The sequence below is a fragment of the Petromyzon marinus genome, chromosome 11 (assembly GCF_048934315.1).
Source record: "Petromyzon marinus isolate PM22_M1 ecotype Great Lakes invasive population chromosome 11, UKy_Petmar_22M1.pri1.0, whole genome shotgun sequence".
In the NCBI taxonomy this organism is placed as follows: domain Eukaryota; kingdom Metazoa; phylum Chordata; class Hyperoartia; order Petromyzontiformes; family Petromyzontidae; genus Petromyzon; species Petromyzon marinus.
The window spans coordinates 13,619,247-13,639,214 of record NC_133677.1 but is presented as its reverse complement, the minus strand read 5'-3'; the positions used below and the strand labels follow the sequence as shown (position 1 = coordinate 13,639,214).

The 19,968-nt window shown below is 49.8% G+C and overlaps 1 protein-coding gene across 1 annotated transcript in view; it reads right to left on the bottom strand.

Annotated features, from left to right (window-relative positions):
- LOC116941187 (SH3 domain-binding protein 2-like) overlaps positions 1 to 4,447 on the bottom strand; it is a 47,761-nt gene extending 43,314 nt beyond the window's left edge. Inside the window, exon 1 of the mRNA XM_032951939.2 lies at positions 1,636 to 4,447. Coding sequence (XP_032807830.2) covers positions 1,636 to 1,661 — 26 coding nt within the window. The 5' untranslated portion in view covers positions 1,662 to 4,447. The remainder of the gene's footprint in view (positions 1 to 1,635) is intronic.
- Between the last annotated feature and the right edge of the window lie 15,521 nt (positions 4,448 to 19,968).

Below are 19,968 nucleotides of genomic sequence, written 5' to 3'. Positions count from 1 at the left end.
ATTGGTCATGCTTCCAAATCTACCACTACGACTGCTGCATCTCAGAATCTCCCCGATGAACACACAAACACACACAGGGGGTGGCCAGGAATAAGAATGAGCGCGACAAGCTGGGGCACACCAAACTTCTATTTAAAATGTGCGGTGTTTTTTTTCTGCAGCTGGGAAAACGTAGATTTCCCCACGGTGTCTGAATAGCCTTAAGCAGCAAGGTGGGGAAATTTCAGATTGATGACGACGATTTCCTTGAAGAAGTCCAAATGTTTCACTTGCGAAATAGAAATGCTGCTGCACCAAAAGTTGATGTCATCAGCTCTTTACATAATCCAAATGTCACTCTCTCTCAAAATTACTGAACTTGAATGTTACACGACTGTTTTTTTTTAATCTCCCATAGCTGACCTCCATCTTTTGCACATACAATTTAATGATCACGCTTTAAAATATAAACGTGACACTTCCATTTTACCTTCGCGTGTGACTTAACCGCGCAAATCCCACGACAATAAATATTTGAGAAAAAGATAGGGCAAACGGGAGGAATAGAACATGAAGATGTCTGTGTTATCTATAGAATGTATGCACCATGATCTTGTAGCAGCACCCCAGTCACTGTAAATGTAGTTGTATAAACCAAGTTTCCCAACACAATAATTATGTGTACCTATTACCCTGAGTAACCAGGGGCCTACTCGACACACAACTTTATATACTGCCGTATATTGTGTATATTGTATATCACGTGTAAACTGTGTTAATGTCTGCTTGTTCGTTACATAACTGTTTTGAATGTCTTTGTTCTGGTATGATTTATATCCGCAACTCCGATTAGCATGGTTGGCTACGTACGGTGCGAAAGGAGTTCAACATACATACCTACATTTTAAAGTAATGTTACTGTGGAAATTTGATATAAATCAACCAAAAAGTGCTCAACAGCCACAAAAGAAAAGCACAGACTGTTTAATATTTTTAAACATTAGCCCAATGGCCGAATAGAAAATAAAGCCCATGATGAGGGAGATACACGTGGCCATTCAGAGTAAAACACAACCTACTGTACGGCCATTAAACTATACAAAAACATTCTACGATTTACGACTTAAGCATCTTCAACACATGATACCGGAGATTGCATTTTGTGTTTCAAGTGGGGATGAGTTGGACCATCAGATCAGGTCCTGGCTGCTTTCCGATTTTATTTTCTGAACGTTGTCAGCTGCATGAGATGAGTCCCATATGAAAAGTACTATGGTAACACAACTAAATGGGTATGACTATTATTTATGTCATTTATGTATGCTTGAAGAGCCAGAGAGTAGCAATTGTACATCCAACTGTTTTGCATGACTGCCCTATTATAAGTACCGTATCGAAGGGAACCATATTTTCATAATTTAGATTTTTCTCAGACAATCCATGTAAAACGCCACTGGTCAAAATAACAACTCTCTTTTGAACACAAACCGCACTCTAAATCCATCCGCGACATTGACATTACTAAATATATATATTTCTTAATTGAATATACAGTCCCATATACATAATTACGAATTCACAATTACGTACGAATTTACAGCACTTTCACAATAAACGATCCCATTCATTCTCGCCAACGTCACGAACATCACCGACCTGCTTTGGGCTTTGACGAATGTCATTTAGTTCGGGCCTCAACGAAGTCCACTTCCCAACACGCTGCTGATATTTCCCATTAAACGAGAACGCGCAGAGGTTGCGGCATGGAATTGGCAAGCCCGTAAGCTCTGGGCTGGCCAGCAGACTCTCTGCGTCCTCACAACGCAATGCCACTGGGTGGTTCTTAGAAGGGTGGTGGTGGTGGGTGGTGTTTTTTTTGTGACCTGCAGACGGAAATGCAGTAACATTGAGATAACGGCAACTGGTCTGCACAGAGGCGGAAGTGGCTTTTCACGACCGAATCTCGTTCACATTGGCCACGCAATTTGAGCTGGATTCAACCTCGTACAGTATTTGCAGCCAACACTCAGCTAATGGCTTAAACCATGAAACAATCTTTTTTTTAGCCAAATCCTATCGCCGCTCCGTTGGCAAAGTTTACTCCACTGCTTCTGTCATGGCACGATATGAGCATTGGTGTCGACTTGACTAAAACGGGAAAACGTAATCCTTCATTCTAATTGTATTTGTAATTGTTGTAACCCGTACGCGAATATGTACAGGCCATGTGTCGTCGATCTACTGCTGGATGAGGACCTCCTCTTACTGTGCAGGCAGTGAGAGTTAATTGACCATACTTCACCGCGCTGGTCACTGGGCTGGTGTAGGTCCAGAGAGTACAAGACAACATGGATTTGACTTCACCGCCCTCGACTACCCATTTCACCGACTGCACCTGTTTCATAAATAGTCACCCACACGAGCACTTATCCTAATTTTTATTTTTATTTTACCAGGTAAGACCCATTGAGCTATATAACTCTTTTTCAGACGCGAACTGGCCACAATTGATAGCTCAGAGAATTGGCTTATCGTGTGGAAATGTATCGCAGCCGAATACTCTAAACGCGTGATTCTAAATGTGGAGTGGAAAACCGGAGGACCAGGAGAAAAATGCACGCGACCACGGAGAGAGAGAGAGAGAGACACAAACTCCAAATATACAGCGGGCGTCAGGGTCGGGGTAGAACCCACGACCTCCTGTATGCCGAGCGAGGTAGTTAACATCTCATAGCCACCGTGGCTCAACCCCTCTTTGCTTGAGGTATGACAGGGTCAGCTGCTTTCCGGGCGCTTTGTCTATAAATACTTAAACACTAAGTAACTGAGAGGAAATGTATGTGTAGCGACATCGTCGCATGTCCATGGATGCGGAGCCTTCTTGCCCAAGGCACGTCACGGAACGTCCTGCCAAGGGGGCAAGGGGGTCCTACCCCCCCCCCCGAGGGGACCACGTGCCCAAATGGGGATCCCTACTGGGGGGCCCGGAAGGGGGGCGGGGCTGAGAGCGGAGCAAGCCGAGCACGGGGGATATAAAGGGGGTCCCCTGTTGGGACGGGGGGAGTTGTTGCTGCTGAAGAAGCCGCGTCTGAAGAGGAGCTGTCCCGGGACCCCGGACCCGAGTGGGTCCCGAGGAGGGGTAGCGAGCGGGCTGTGTGTGTTAGGGTAGCGAGCCCCGTGGGTTACCACCTTGGCGTAACTGGTAAAGGGGCAGCTACCCCTTAGTGTGAGCGTGGAATAAACGTGTTGCCTCCAACGTGACGCCAGAGTCTCCATTTATACCCACCACATATGCTTCAGAAGAAAAAAACAGGTGCTACAAACAACTAATGAAGCCATTTACGTTATTAGCCAGCGGAATATAGGAATAGGTTTTACCTTTTTTAACTGGCACAAAAACTGACACCTTTATTCAAGGCATCATGTTTGCAATGACCACAACACAAGCAGTCAAAATGCAAACAAAAAAGACAACTCTGATAACAATATGCACTGTCCTTGAATTTGATTGGTCCACACCCGAGACAGCTTTTCTTAGAGCCTAGTCTCCATTGGTGTTGGACCAGAAGACGCCAAAAGGCATTCAACTCAAAAACAGCGCACTATCAGAGTATTGAGGGCTCGGGGTGAGCATTAACATTATGAGACCTCCTTTGCCAGAAACAAGATATAGGAATAGGTTTTACCTTTTTAACTGGCACAAAAACTGACACCTTTATTCAAGGCATCATGTTTGCAATGACCACAACACAAGCAGTCAAAATGCATACAAAAAAAGACAACTCTGATAATAATATGCACTGTCCTTGAATTTGATTGGTCCACACCCGAGACAGCTTTTCTTAGAGCCTAGTCTCCATTGGTGTTGGACCAGAAGACGCCAAAAGGCGTTCAACTCAAAAACAGCGCACTATCAGAGTATTGAGGACTCGGGGTGAGCATTAACATTATGAGACCTCCTTTGCCAGAAACAAGATATAGGAATAGGTTTTACCCTTTTAACTGGCACAAAAACTGACACCTTTATTCAAGGCATCATGTTTGCAATGACCACAATACAAGCAGTCAAAATGCAAACAAAAAAGACAACTCTGATGATAATATGCACTGTCCTTGAATTTCATTGGTCCACACCCGAGACAGATTTTCTTAGAGCCTAGTCTCCATTGGTGTTGGACCAGAAGACGCCAAAAGGCGTACAACTCTCACCCCGAGCCCTCAATACTCTGATAGTGCGCTGTTTTTGAGTTGTACGCCTTTTGGCGTCTTCTGGTCCAACACCAATGGAGACTAGGCTCTAAGAAAAGCTGTCTCGGGTGTGGACCAATCAAATTCAAGGACAGTGCATATTATTATCAGAGTTGTCTTTTTTGTTTGCATTTTGACTGCTTGTGTTGTGGTCATTGCAAACATGATGCCTTGAATAAAGGTGTCAGTTTTTGTGCCAGTTAAAAGGGTAAAACCTATTCCTATATCTTGTTTCTGGCAAAGGAGGTCTCATTAAATAGCCAGCGGAAATTGATGCTGGAATCGTAAGCAGAGGAGGTAACGTCGGACGGCTCAGGGCGCAGAGGTCACGATGGGTGGTAATGTTGATGCTACTACCACCACTCCTTGCCATCGATCGCCCTAGAGCTTTGAAGAGTTGGTGGTGCTGCGTTGTCAAGAAATTGTTATCCGCCGCAGTCGGTTCGCGTCCTTGTGCATAGCGTGTCAATAGTGCATAACGAATCAAAGCATAGATAGTACATTCCAAATATTGTTAAGATTCATTGTATTATGGATCGAGTTATTGTCCTTCGTTCTGTCGCCTTGAAAGCACGTTTTTTTAAAAATCCGCATCGCTGCCCTTTAAAAATATTGAGGCAATTGCATGGGAGGGAAAATGGGTCTCAACTCCTCACTCTCCCATATTAAAAATGAGCAAGAGGCCATCCATTGAGTCCGTATGCATGGAGGGGGAGGCGCGTTAACCCAAATGCGTTCGCTTGCGTATGGGGGGGGGGGGGTCTACTGACAATGTACGCATAGGAAACGGGGGGGGGGGGGGTGAAGCCTCGATAATAATTTGTCTACATTGGCCTTCAAATGAGCCACAGTTCAGTGTCTCCAGCTGTCAGACAACAAGTACTGCCGGGAGAGGTGTCACTCGTGTGCCACCGTACCCCTGACTGCAGCTATCACGCAGCTCAGCAAAATAAGTGGCCAAGGTACGCAACTTAATTATTTAATGCTGCCGGCGGTGGACTATCTGTTTGCTTAAACACGTTGATATTATTAATCCTTGATCATTTCTGCGTGGATTAAATATCGGCCGTTAAATAAGATTCGGGGGGGGGGGTGCGTCAGGCGAACGTACGCAGGTTGGGGAGGGGGGGTGTAAAATGTCCGCGTGCGTACAGGAAGGGGGGCAGGGGCCAGGCTTTGACAGATTTTTGCGTACCTACTAAATGGATGGCCCCCAACCCTCACAACCCACCAAAACCTTTTCAATCATTGGACAGCTTTGTAATGTAACAATCCACGCCCGGCAGCTGCACAACACAAGCCGATATGATCACTTTTCATTTCCGCGGCAGATGCCCTCTTGGGCACGTTTCCTCCTTTGGCTGCAACTCGGTTGTTACTTTCACGACCAGCCCACCATCCCCGTCTCACGCTGTGGCCTGCCCAGGCTCGACTTGCGGCTTAAGCCAATTTGTCTTTAAACGGCATAGTTTTGGTGTTTTTTCCAATCCACGTATTGCTGTTTCTTTTCAGGGTAAACCCCACTGTGGTTTATGTAGCCAGCGATAAACAACGTACCCTTGAAATGCAATACAGTCTATTGTCCCATAACGCTGCGTTGTTTTCATAACGCGAATTGGATATACAGTGGTACCCCGGAGATCGAACTTAATTCGTTCCAGAAGGCCATTCGAACACAGATTTGTTCCAACACCTAATTATTTTTTCCCATAAGAATTAATGTATATGACATGAATTGGTTCCAGGCACAAGAAATATCTCATTATAAAGCATTTTTACACGAAGTTTACAGTAATTACATGCATAAAATCGTACAAAAAAACAAGAAACAATAGATGAATGGAATAAATGAATAAATATATGGAATAAATGAAATAAATGAACATTGAACTTCACTTTACCTGTAGTAAGGAGAGTTGATGGCTTGAGGTGGTGGTGTTATTGTTTGGAACGGGAGTCCCCTTTGTCTGGGCAAGCGTCATGCACGCTGCTGGCCATACGCGTCTCAGCCGTACAGGTTCTTTCAAGTCGCAATTGCCCATTCGACCTCCTAATTTCGTTCGGTTTCCGGGGCAAAAAATGTTCAGAAATATCGTTCGAACACCGATTTGTTCGAGTTCTGGTGCGTTCGATCTCCGAGTTCTACTGTAACGCGATCGAGTGAACGGGACTAAGTCGCTCGAGTAGGAAGAAGCGGTCGCACGGCTGCCTCGGCGTAGCATCATCATCATCACACAAGGCGGGATGCTGCTGGATTCTTCTAGATGCTACCCACGCTCCTCAATCTTTGTTCGGCCTGCGTACGCATCTCACGCGTTAGCACAGACTGTGCTTTACCCTGTATTAGATATTATTTATTATAACGCGATTTTTCCATAATGTGGTGTTCTTCAGGAACGCAACTACCGCGTCATAGGAAAGCAGATTGTACTTGTCTCGACATCCTCACAACCCCTTCCATCAAGTAAATGTTTTGGGTTAGATTGCGTAAATGTGAATGTCTCGTACACCGACGTCCAGCCAACACAGCCAATTAGTAAGGGTTATCAAGTGACTCCAATTAACACGACTGGCCACGTACAGTGCGAAAGAAGTTCTACATAACTAGATAGAAGCCTATCCAATTGACAAATCTTACAAATTGGCGATGTTCGGTGGACGTGGGTGTGTGACACATTTACGTTTACACAATCTAACCCAATACACGTTATCATGAGTACATCGTACTCATTATTTTATTTGATTACGCATGTTTACCCAGGAAAGGATTACCGAGTCTCAAGACTCTCTTTCAAAAGGGTCCTTGCCACGTTTTCAAAGTAGATTTCCATATTGCAATGGTGTCATTCCAATTAAGTCATTTGCCAATGTTTGGTCAATGTAAGTTACATTATGGGGTTTTTTTTAGCTATGAGAGGAAACTGGAGAATCCGGAGGAAACCCATGCAGAATAGGAGGGAGAACGTACAAACTCCACACAGAAAGGAGCCCGATTCGGGAATCGACCTCAGGACCTTCTTGCTGTTGGGCACGAGTGTTACCACCGTGCTCGCCTGCCGCCCCATGTTCATGAAGCCATGTACAAACTTTGGCTACCTTGTCCCTCAACTTCACATCTTGCCAGGGCGACAGTTCATTTGCACTAAATAAATATCCCGTTCAAATCGTTCAGTATCCTTACTCCCCATTCCCCGAAGGACAAAGGAAATTATTTTGAAGTTGGTCATGGTGAAAGTAGCCGTGTTAATTCGCCGAAGGATCCAAATATAAATATTCATGCCACTGTCCCAGGTACCCAAAAGGAACCACTATGTGACACCGAGGGGGGAGGCCAGCGTCCCTGTGTCAAGATTTGAAACCTCAAAAATAGACGTGGAGTAGACATTGCCTGGAACCGCATCTGAGCACCTCGGAGGGGCGATCGAGCGATTGTAACAATCCTCTCTGCTTGCACAGCAGCGCCAGAATACAGATACGTGCTCCGCACGCGGCAGAGCACTCCTTTTTGCAACTTCCCTATCAATCCCAACTAACACCAACCCCAGGCTGTCCCCTCTATTCCTGAGACGTGCATTTTGATAATTATACGGTGAGCTCCTCGCTTGTGTTTGGCGCAGTGTCATGGTGTACGTACCTTCCGTGTGTATATTTGAACTTCGTTTGCACCGTACGTACCAAACATGCTCATCTGAGGGGTTCGGTGGTGGGTGGAAATCGATGTTGTTGTGCTCCCAGTCTGTTCAAGGGGGTGTTCCACGATCGTTAGCAACGACTGGCAGACGGACATGTCCCACCAACGGCATCGTCTCTTCACCAGGTGGAAATGCTGGGGACGTGAACCCGATCCACATAGCTAGTATCCATATTACGATCTAATCTTAATTTATATGTAAAGAGCGCCTTTACTCAAGGCGCTTAACTAACATTGGTTTTTAAAATAAAACGGTACTTTAATGTTTTTTTATTCTTCTTGGTTCTTTCAGTAAAGTCACGTAGAATGAGAATAAAACAATAAAACAAATTAAGACAATAAAAATTCTCACGACGTTTCGGCCACAACACAAGCAGCCTTCTTCAGGTGAAGAGACAGGTCTGTACGGACTTTACCGAAAGAACCAAGAAGATGAATCCTTGCAGTCACGAAAGCTTTAAATCGAAAGGTACTTTAATGATTTAGATGGCAGGGGCGTGTGCAAGGGCTGATGAATGAGTGGCAGCGATAGAGGGGTCACGACAGGGTAGGGGAGGGATGGAAAGAAGTGGAGGGGCGAAGGGAGGGATGAGGAAGAGAATGGACAATTGAAGAGAGGTGACGCGTTAAGAGATGAACGGAAGGAGGTTAAGGAGGGGGATTGCTTCATGTGCAGGGGAAGTTGATTCCAGTGGTGGGGTGCAAGGAGGGAGAAGGACCGAGCACGAGGTAGGCCATGGGGAGGAGGGGTAAAGAGAGACAGGATGGGGAACCAAGTGGATGAGACGAGAAGGAACATCGAAGGAGATGAGAGAGGCGAGTTGAGGTGGAGTTGATTATATCCCCTCATCATAGCTGTCAACCCATATGGTTTATGTCATATTCTTGTACAGGGAAATTGAGCTTTCAGGTCCATTTGGCGTACAGCCATTTCAATACGGGCAAAAAATGTTTGTCTATTTGTTTGTGTTTCTCCCTTGTGATGGGACTTTGTAGGATGAACGTTGAGATTTATAGGGGCACGGGGTGACCAATAAGGTCTGAATTGGTCTGTAATAAGGTTGGCACTGATTAGCGGTTGACAGGTTTGCCTTATCCATGGGAAATCATTAATCGTATACATTTGTAATGACGACACACTTATCTTGAGATGGCACTTTATTGAAGACACGTTCACTTGACATCAGGCGGGGACCCCACTGCAACTGCCTGGAGTCTCCCGCGCATCTCTCTTATATATCAACCGAGGCCACGCCCCCTTTCTCGATAATTCTGACGGACTCTGGACGCTCGCTCCACCAGCAGACTCTACCGTTCTCTTCCATCACCTGACCACGCTCCCTTCTCGAACATTCCCGTAGCCACCAGTCCCTTCGCATTCACAACTGACACCCGTCATTACCTCCCGTGGCCACTAGTGCATTTGTACTGTCTGTGAGTTCCCTGTCATTACCTCCCGTGGCCACTAGTGCATTTGTACTGTCTGTGAGTTCCCTGTCATTACCTCCCGTGGCCACTAGTCCCCTCACACCGCATGCAGGCTCTATTGTCATTACATATTAACCATAAAAATGTACAGTTTCTTGCCGACAATCATCCGTGAGTAGGTACAAGTTGGATGCCACTTACTTCTCGGACAGTGTCCGCAACGTCGCAGAGACGTTGCAGCTGTGCCTTCCCTCCACAGCTGGAGATGGACATAACACTGGTGATGTAGACCAATCAGTTTAAAAGACAATACATACATAATTATCAGAGCATGTTTTGTTTGCATGTTCACCACAAGTACGTGTGGTTAATGCGAACTTGATTCCTTGCAAAGGGTTTCTGTTTGGTGCTTGAATATCCTAACACCTGTTTGATTGCCAGAAAGGGTAAAACCTATTCTTATTTTTTTCATACTTTTGTAGTGGCACAGTGATGGCCGCTGGCAGAAAAGGGATCTGCGGCGTACGGCAGTTCTGACATCAGCAGGCCAGGATATACACAAGAGGGGGAACTAGGGGAAAGGTCACAGAAGGGGCCCACCAGGAACCCGCTCGTATGTGTAGTGATTGTAGAATCACTACTGTGTACACACGCACAAGCGTGACGTCACTATGCGGTGGAGCGTCATGACCACGCGGGTCTACACACACGCATGACGTCATCCCGGCTGGAGGCGGGAATGACGTCAGGGCCGGTTCTGGGCTCCGGGAGGCCACGAGGGTGGTGTGAGGCCGTGGCACTCTCTGTGACCCCGGCTGGACACGTGACTGGGGGGCCTAGGGGGCACCTCGGAGGGCACGTGGACAGCAGGGGGGCTTCGAGAGGGTTCTCGAAGGGAGGCGTGGCCGGGGTGGGGCCCGGGCACGCCGAGGCCCATATAAGCAGCCTCCTCACGAGGTTCGAAGCTGCCCGTATCAAGAACGAAGATGCATCGTGAAGACGCCAAGAAGAGTCAAGCCTCCAGTCAGCGGACCTGGCAGTAGCCCACCTCGCTGGGTCACGCTAGAGTATTTGAGAAGTATGTGTTAGCTAGAGTAGGTTGGTGGTCACCACCTTATGTGCAGTGTTATATTACTTACCGTTCTAATAAATCAGCGTTGCCTCCCAAGGAGTCGTGTGTGCACCTAATTCGAACCCACTACATTTGGTGTCAGAAGTTGCGGAAAAATAAATAACGTTAGGTGTTATCCTAATCAGTATAATATGTGCACGATTACTATAACTTATCTGCTCGCTTTCACACGACGAGGAGGCGAGACGATCATCTTCGGGGCAGCCCCGGGGTTCTGCAGCCTCGGTGAAGGAGGGAGATGGCGCTGCAGGCGGGGCAGCAGCACGCACATCACGTCGCTGCTTCGCCGCCATCGAGAGAGAGGAGAGAGAGTGACGGAGCTGGAGGAGAGAGGACGCCGCCGCCGCCGCTGCTGCGGGTGCCTGGGCGGGAAATTCGCGCGTGCATGGTGCACGCGCGGCCGCCATCTTGGCGGGCGGTCGGGACGCGGTTCCCGCCAAAACGCCGCTCCCGCCATTCTCAACGCCTGTGGAGGGAGATCTTGGGCCGTCTTGGTGGCATCCTGTGCTCACCATCCAAGAGTCTTCAAGTCCCACAGTGCAGCCTCCGTTCCTCACAGCCTCTCAGGCGAGTCGTGACACAATGCACCCGGCCCTAAAAACACACTTCACCCATCTTGCGTGCGCCGGGTTGCGATTAGGTGTTTTTTTTACTCGCTGGGTTGCGAAGCGTGTTAGTTTGGTTGGGTGCGTAGCAGATTGACGCGGCGCCCGTGCATGTGTCTGCTTTGTAACAGTGTTAAGTACTGCGTCGGGATTGTTATCTTAAGGAGCCAGTTCATTATTAATTCGGCTATGTGGGGGGTCTCGGGCTCCGTTAAGGTCCAGTGAATTGCCGGATTAATGATTTGTTGACACTTTGTTTGATTGCCGTTGCGGAGTCGCGATTGTTTTTGGATATACAGTATGGAGCTTCGCTCATGAATGTTGTCAATGTGTGACTGTGCGAAACTTTGCTTGTGAGTGTTAACAATGTATGATTTGTATGGAGCTTTGTTCGTGATTGTTAATATATAGCTTGTGCCACATTTGTTAAAGAAGTGTTTGTATGGGATTTTTCTCGAGATCGCGATGTGTGGACTGTATGTACTGCATAGACTCTCTCTGCACTGATACGGGTTGTGACGTACATTGTTGTGATCCTTGGTACGGATCGTTAAATTGTGATGATGACATGGTGCCAGTGATTTGGATTGTGTGCTGGCTGTGGCTAATCTGGGCCAAAGATCCTGACCAGAATGCCCCTGTCATTGTTGCGTGTTGACACGAGTGTGGTCCCGTCATGGTGTGGCTGACGGCTTGACCTGACAGCCCGGAGATTGAGACACTCCGTGGCGTGTCTATCCTAGTGGGCAGTTCGCTCACATGGCTCGGAGAGTGTGGTCCCGTCATGCTGTGGCTGATGGCTTGACCTGGCGGCCCGGAGATCGAGACACTCCGAGGCGCGTCTGAGACAGTGAACCAGAGGCTCAGGGAGCTTGTGGTGAGTTGCTCTCTCAGCTCGGTTGGTACAGCTAAATGCTGCAATGCGAGGCTTGGAGAGAGGGGTTGGTGTGTCCTCTCAACCCGGTTGGGACAGCTGATTGCTGCAATGCGAGTCCTGGAGAGAGGTGTTCTTGGCTTCTCAGCTCGGTCGGAACAGCTACATGCTGCGATGCGAGTCTTGGAGAGAGACTGGGTTATAATTCCCCCGATACGGCCGACACGTGCGCGTCGGAAAGGCGGGGGGTGCTACCGAGTGGCATGAGATGTCTGGGTTGGCCTTCAAGGGAGGGCTTCTGAGTTGTGCGAGCGCGGAAAACGCGCGTGGGGCCGCCATTTTGTGTGAGCGCGGGAAACCGCAGGGGATGCGGCTCGTGCATGCGGCCGCCATTTTGTACGTGCATGGGTATTTGTGTGAACCATTTCTGGGCAAGAGCAGGCATTTTTTTGTCACGTCGATTTAACATTTTTTTTTTTACAAAAAATGTAGATACTGAGGCAACGCTGAAGTGCGACTTCTTTGCCCAGTACATGGGTCAACCTGGAAGCATCACTTCCTTGACCCGGGATGTTGTACAACATCCAACGGTTGTACCTTTGGTTGCAGCATACTGGCTCGACCTTGGAAGAGTGACTTCCTTGAGCCAGTACATGGGTCGACCCTGAAGTGCGACTTCTTGACCTGGGACGTAGGGAGACGTCCGGAATGTTAAGTGGTGTTTGTAGGTGGGTGTTAGACTTTCGGTCTTCGCCCTATTGCCACCTGTGTGGTGGAACGGTAACAGGGCGGTGTGAGACCCTGCCATCTATGGGGTGGTTGTGTGGTTTTGGTTTGATTTACCGGTGTTGGTTGTGCATACAACGCGTCGGAATCTATGTATTTTTGTTTTTATTTCTTCCGCCGGGCGGAATACGATCATCTCCACTTCCCTGGGCCGGGTGGCTGTCGTGTCCGATGAGCTGAGGCGTGGGCTTGTGGTGCTGTGCCTCAGGAGGTGGTTTCTCCTTGTCACAGGATTCCTGCACCTGCCGCCCTTGGAGTCGCCGGTTGTGCTGACCGGATGTGGACTTGAAGGGAGGAGTGGAGCGCCCGTACGTCACTCCTGCTCATCCTGTTGCCCAACTCCTGGGGAGGGGCCGTGCCCTTTTTGGGCCTTTTTCAAGTTCCCCCAGGACCTCCAGGGAGAGCGTGCTCGCCTCCCCTGGAGGCTCGGCCACGCGAATTCGTTTGAAGACTGGCCGCTGTCCATGACTCTCACACCTTGTTGATTGCCTACACCGTTGTAAAGCAGCCACATTCATATGTCGGTGCATGCGTACAAATTCACACGGATGGGCTGTGCTAAGGGATAAGTGGGTTGACCAGTTCTTTTGGTGTACATGTTGTTGTTGGTTCCCCTCATTCCATACATTCTTCCCTTCCCCTCTCGGTGTGTGTACATATGTTTCTCGGGGTGATTATTGTCGGTCGCCGGTTGTTTGTTGACGTTGTTGTTGTTGGAGGCACACTGTTTTTTTTTCCTGTATTGTCACAGCCGAGACGGCTGGTTTTTTTACATGGAAGAGGGTGATGTAGTGATTGTAGAATCACTACTGTGTACACACGCACAAGCGTGACGTCACTATGCGGTGGAGCGTCATGACCACGCGGGTCTACACACACGCATGACGTCATCCCGGCTGGAGGCGGGAATGACGTCAGGGCCGGTTCTGGGCTCCGGGAGGCCACGAGGGTGGTGTGAGGCCGTGGCACTCTCTGTGACCCCGGCTGGACACGTGACTGGGGGGCCTAGGGGGCACCTCGGAGGGCATGTGGACAGCAGGGGGGCTTCGAGAGGGTTCTCGAAGGGAGGCGTGGCCGGGGTGGGGCCCGGGCACGCCGAGGCCCATATAAGCAGCCTCCTCACGAGGTTCGAGGCTGCCCGTATCAAGAACGAAGATGCATCGTGAAGACGCCAAGAAGAGTCAAGCCTCCAGTCAGCGGACCTGGCAGTAGCCCACCTCGCTGGGTCACGCTAGAGTATGTGAGAAGTATGTGTTAGCTAGAGTAGGTTGGTGGTCACCACCTTATGTGCAGTGTTATATTACTTACCGTTCTAATAAATCAGCGTTGCCTCCCAAGGAGTCGTGTGTGCACCTAATTCGAACCCACTACATATGTTCCATAAAGGGGGCGTGGCCGGGGCGGAGCGAGGCCACGCTGACAGTATAAGAGGGGTCCCCCTGTGGGGGACCTCGGGGCTGTTGTTCGGAGTGGGATACCTGTCGTGCTGCTGATTTCCATCGTCACTGTTCTTCTCGTCGTCTCCGTCTTTACCATCTCGGGGCACCGCCAGTCAGACAGCCTACCAACTAAGTGGCGTCGTCGATAATAGACGGACTAAATATTAAAAATGTGAACCCCGATGGTGCTCGTTAAATAAAGAAGTGCCTCCAAGTCTGATCGTCTCCGAGTTAGTCACTACACTTTGATACTGGAAAAAAGGTCCCATGTTTTAACCCTTCTCCCTGCGGGTAACAGCAGCGTTACCACAAGACTCGCCTTAGTAGTCATCATCTTTCTTGAATGAGAGAAAAAGTCAACCCCGCCGATTGTAGCAATATTTGCGAATACGAGAAGTCTCAATGTGTTTACAGGCGAGATGTGAACCACCTCGCTGAGTATGCAGGAGGTCGTGAGTTCACTCCCGACCCTGACGCCTATATTTGGAGTTTGCGTATATCTGTCCCGTGGTCGTGCAGATTTTTCTCCGGGTCCTCCGGTTTTTTTCTTCCACATTCAGAAACAACATCACCCGTTTACAGTATTTAGCTGCTGCTATACATTTCCACGTGATAAGCTACTTCGTTGAACTATCACTTGTGGCCAAGTCGCTTCTGAAAAAGAGCGAATAGCTCAGTGGCCCTTAATCTGGCACAATAATAACAGTTTATAGATTAAATAGTTTTGGTTAAATAGTACAGTATATGTAAATGAATGTGTGTGTGAGACTAAGGTAGTGCATATGTATGTTGAACATTTTATGTAGCCAACATTCCATTGTTTCTGTACTCGTGTTATGTGTACACATTTTTTGCATGTGTTCTGTGTGCAGGGTCAGCACATTTCGTTTATATTAATTTTAAAAAGTTTGGAGATGCAGCAATATTGCGGTGTATCCCTCATCCAGAAATAATCAGAATACTGTATGCATTTATCCTGGAGGAATACGATGAGCTATAAAGATATTTTTCACAGACGTCCAAACGGGTTGAGCGAGCTGGCAGGGGCAGTGGCAAGGGAGAGAGAAGTGGCAATGCAGTTGACATTAATTCCCAATGACATGGACGCGATTCGCGCTGCAATGTAGTTTTTTGTCATTTTAAATCTTTCCCCCCCCCCAACCCCAACCTGATTATATCCACATTGCGCTTTGCTCTCGGCGAGACAAATCTTTCATACGTGGAACTCTCGCAGAGCAGTGGCAAAGTGCGTTGACAGTGACCATTTTATTTTTGTCCTGGTAATTTGTTGACTTGGTCCGAGACCATGGAACTCACCACCGCACTTGAGAACCCAATGGAAGCACAGGCGGCTGGCTGGCTGACCTGGATTCGAGCACAGGATTGCCAGCTCAGTGCTCTGTGACCTCTGACTTGAGTCGCCCAAGCTACGTTCCAAAACTAAGTACGTTCAGGAAGAGCGTTCCAGACGGCCGCGGAAACGCCTCCGAAAGCGCGCGGTGATGCGGTGACCATCTTTGTTCGATGACCGAGCCAAAATCCGCGGCTGCTGCTGCTGCTGCTGCGAGGATGACCGGACTTCACGTGACGATGGTTTATGGGGTAATTTGATCGGGGCGAAACGTGTGGCGTGTCAGACCGCTTCGGTTGCCTTTGTTGTTCAATGGTTTCCAGCCGATTAAAATGAGAATTCAATCCGAGCACTCAAAACTTGAACCAAACGAATTGTTCGTCCAAAGTGGCTACAGATTGGACACCGACTGTCGTTCGACTCAAGTCTTGAATTTTAACGCTTCCCCAGATCATGTCACCAAATGGGCGCACGTATCGCGCACATCACTCCTTATCCACACGCACAACCATACACCCAGACATGTACATGGTGGAAACTACAAATAGCAGGGTTAAAGGTGTACCCAAACGATAGCCATCTACCCATGCTGCAATGAGTACCACAAAACCATGTTCCAAGAACTTACACGTGGCACACATACTTCTGTACATTGATTTCCTTTGTAAGTTGTATTTTACGTCGTAATAATATTACATAAATATTACAGTACTATTGAATTTCAGAGTATTGGCCTAATGTGTATCACTTACAATAAAATGTGCGGGGAGTACAGAATGTTTAAACATGTGTTTTTAGTTCTCCAATATAAAGAATGTGGTCTTCTTGTACAGCTTCACCAATTGTTGTTGAGGCACATATTTGAATAAATAATAATCATACAGTAATGCAATTTATAATGCACGCGATATTTCAAAGATCCACATGACCGTGTGGTGCAACAGCAGCGAAGCCGCTCCGTCGGAGCTGTGCCTGCAACTGTGATGCCGCAGCAGGGAAGCCGTCCTGCCGACGCCGTGGCCGCAACGCCGCCACCTCCAAGCGACGGGGCCGACGCTGCTCTTCCCTCACCACCCCCCACATGAACACACACACACCCCCACATGGAGCCCCGAGGGGAGGTCACCTGGCCGACAGGTTTTCACCCAGAAGCCCTCTCATGGGACCAAACTTCACGGTTTCCTGTGGCCAGGGAATTGGCCGATCTCCCCCAAGGCTAACGTGCACCGCGGCGCCGTAACTTGGGTTGTAATTATATGGTCACGGCGGGGCTGCTGAGCAACCGCGGGTAGAAAACACATACAACACACACGGGTCGGCAGGCAGGTAGGAGGGGGACAGAGTCACGAACGGCAGGAAAAACAGGGCCGGTCCTCTGATTGGTAGGACAAATGCGCTTATTTAGAGGGTAAAAAGCGGACGTCTGAGAGAGCACTGGCCCGGGGAGAGTGGTGGGAAATCCGAGCCACCTGATTGGACGGGAGGCCAGCGGAGCAGCACCGATTTATCTTTGATGTAGAGGACAATAAAAAGAGGAGAGAAAGTAGGGATAGAGTTAGTTCGGATTCTACTCAAGCCAGCACTCGGGGCCGTCGACTTCCCAGCCACTCGAACGTCCGTGTGATGAGTCGAAGTGCAGCGAGGATCCGACCCAGCAGCTCCGTACGAGTCGAACCGTGAGTACCCGAGAGTGAGATATTGAGGCCATTGTGAGATTGTCTTAGGAGAGTGATTTGAAAGAGGCGGGACAGATCGGGTCTTAGACCATCGGGAGATAGGTTAGACCTGCCCTGCTGATTCAAACTGACTCGGGTAATTTAGCCTCGGACTCGCTGAGAATAAACTGTTGGTGATCAATAAACCTTGTCGTGTGGTTTCTGCGAGGGTGGAACGGATGCATGGTGGTGTGCGTTGTTGTACCTTGCGTTTGTGCGCGAGTGTGTATTTACCCATGTGTTTGCGCTCGCCCATGCGTGTAGCTCGTGGTTAGCGTGTGCGTGTGGTGAGCGGCGGCGGACTCGTACAGGGGCACGTGAGATTACTCATATCCCCTTGTGTTTAACGTGTGCATGAGGCAAATGGGCGGCGTACATGCGAGATTATTCGTGCAGCCTTTGTTTAGAATGTGCGTGAGGCAAACGGGCGGTGTACCCATGAGATTGTTCATACAGCCCTTTAAATAAATCTCTGAGACAACCGCCCAATCGGCTGCGCGTGTGCGAGTGACGTTCCTGCCCTCTGACTCCCGACCCCCAGTCCGACGCGCGCGATTGGTGCGTGGCACGGGAAAGGAGCGACGTCGGATTTCGAGTGAGTGGGTGTGAGTGAGTGTGCGCAGGGATTTGTGTAAATTGATCCCAGGTGGCTAAGCATCAGCCGCGAATCATGCCCCGAGGGGCCACGGCGAAGGGGGGGGAGTCGGTGAGCAATAACCCTCCCCAGGACACGGAAGAGGGGAGCAGCGGATCCCACGTGAGCGAAGGGCCGGGGGTCAGCCTCCCCGACAACTTGGCATCAGAAGCGGTACGAACCCCCACATCCCCACGGGAGAGAGGCGCGTTGCTCCACGCGAAAATAAGGTATGTGTTTACCGGCCAGGGGACCCCTTCATGGAAAGTGTTTGCCTGCAACATCATAGGGGCTAAAGAGCTTAATGGCTGGACGGACGCGCAGGCGTTACGGCAACTTACCATTAATCTAGATGGGCGGGCAGCTGACTTTGTGGAGGCTCTACCCGCAAGCGCGTAAACCCAGTTAGAAGAGCTGATGCGCCGATTCGACCTACGCTTCAGCACGCATAATGTAAGACGGGCAAAGACAGCCTTAGAGGCGCGCCGCCGCCAACCCGGCGAGGACTTTCGCGATTAAAGCCGAAGACGTGCGATCGCTGACACGGATCGCCCGTCCAGAGTTCGCGACAGAGGTAATTGACGAGCTGGCCACTGACAAAATCCTCCGGTATTAAGCCCGCACCGCGTGGTGGCAGCCCAAAGTGGGTAGTGCAAGCCTCCCCTTTGATACCCTTGTCGAGCGCGCGCTTGAGTGCGAGGAGCTTTCCAGCAAGCGTACACAACTTCGAGGGTTGGGACGAGAGTATGCCATCGCGAGCCTGCTCCCAGAGGAGGAGGAGCTCTCTAGGATGGTAAGGGGGCAGACAAGGAAGCCCCCGGGACCCCACGAGACAACCACGGGATGGGTAACGGGATACAGATGGGCATAAGGGATATACGTGAGGAAGCGAACCGGAACATGACCAAACTACAGTCTACAGTTGAGACCATTCAGACCGAAATGGGAGAGCTGCACTCCATGGTAGGGGGGCTAAATGGACGAGTGTCACGATTGGAGGCAGAGCTTGGGCAGACACGTATCGGGGAGAGGAGAAGGGACGGGCAGGGGGCTTCCTATGGGGCCGCCCCCCGGGCATGTTACCTGTGCGACCGTCGAGGGCATCTCATGAGAGACTGTCCTCAGATCGCCCGAGCTAGAAACGCGCCAGGGTTAAATGCCAACGCCGCCTAGAGAGTGGACCAACTGGGAGTGCAATCGACGTGGTCCCAACACAAAATGACGATACTAATAATGGTGAGCGAGTGACCTCCACACAGATTCCGACAACAGCACCTAAGAACGCGGTGACTCCTGGCGACTGGCTATGGGAGTTAGTGGCTGGAATCACGGGAGCAACGTTGCTGGTGGAAGGACAGGTAAACAGGTGGCGTACCCGGATTCTGTTGGACATGGGGCAGTGGCCTCACTCATGAGCGCCACACACTGCAGCGTACTCGGTGTTGACGTGGGCCACCTGCAGGCCCAGAATCGCGCGCTGCACATTGCAAGCGGAGCCGGGATGGGCCTGCTGGGAAGGGTCACCCTCGAGGTCCGTCTCGGACACCAGGTGTGCACCCAGGAATTCTATGTCTCGAGTGTGTTGTGCCATGAGTGTATCGCAGGTACAGACCTCATGGAAAAGCTGGGGCTCAACGTGCAGCCCCGCCAGCGATGCGCCACCGTGGAAGGCAGCTGGGAGCGGATTCCGTTCCTGGGACGAGCCGAATCTCCCTCACTTCACACCCGTGGCCACTACCCTGGTGTCGGCCATCACCATCGGGCCGCTCGCCGAGATGCTGGTGCCAGTGGCAACCTCCTCCACCGGCCCCACACACCGACCATCGGGCGAGGTAATGCTAACTCCTCACCCGGAGTTGGCGAAACGGTACGGGATTGTGGGGTCAGCCACGCTGGTAAACGCAGATGGGGACCAATTGTTTATGCGGGTGGTTAACCTCCACAGTACCCCGGCAATACTACGACAGCACACCACGGTAGCCACAGTACACCCCCTACACGCGTGCCACTCTAACGACTCGGTGTTTGCATTCTGGGCTGAGGACTCCGGTCGCCCCGAGGACAACCAGGACCTGGCCTGGCGAGT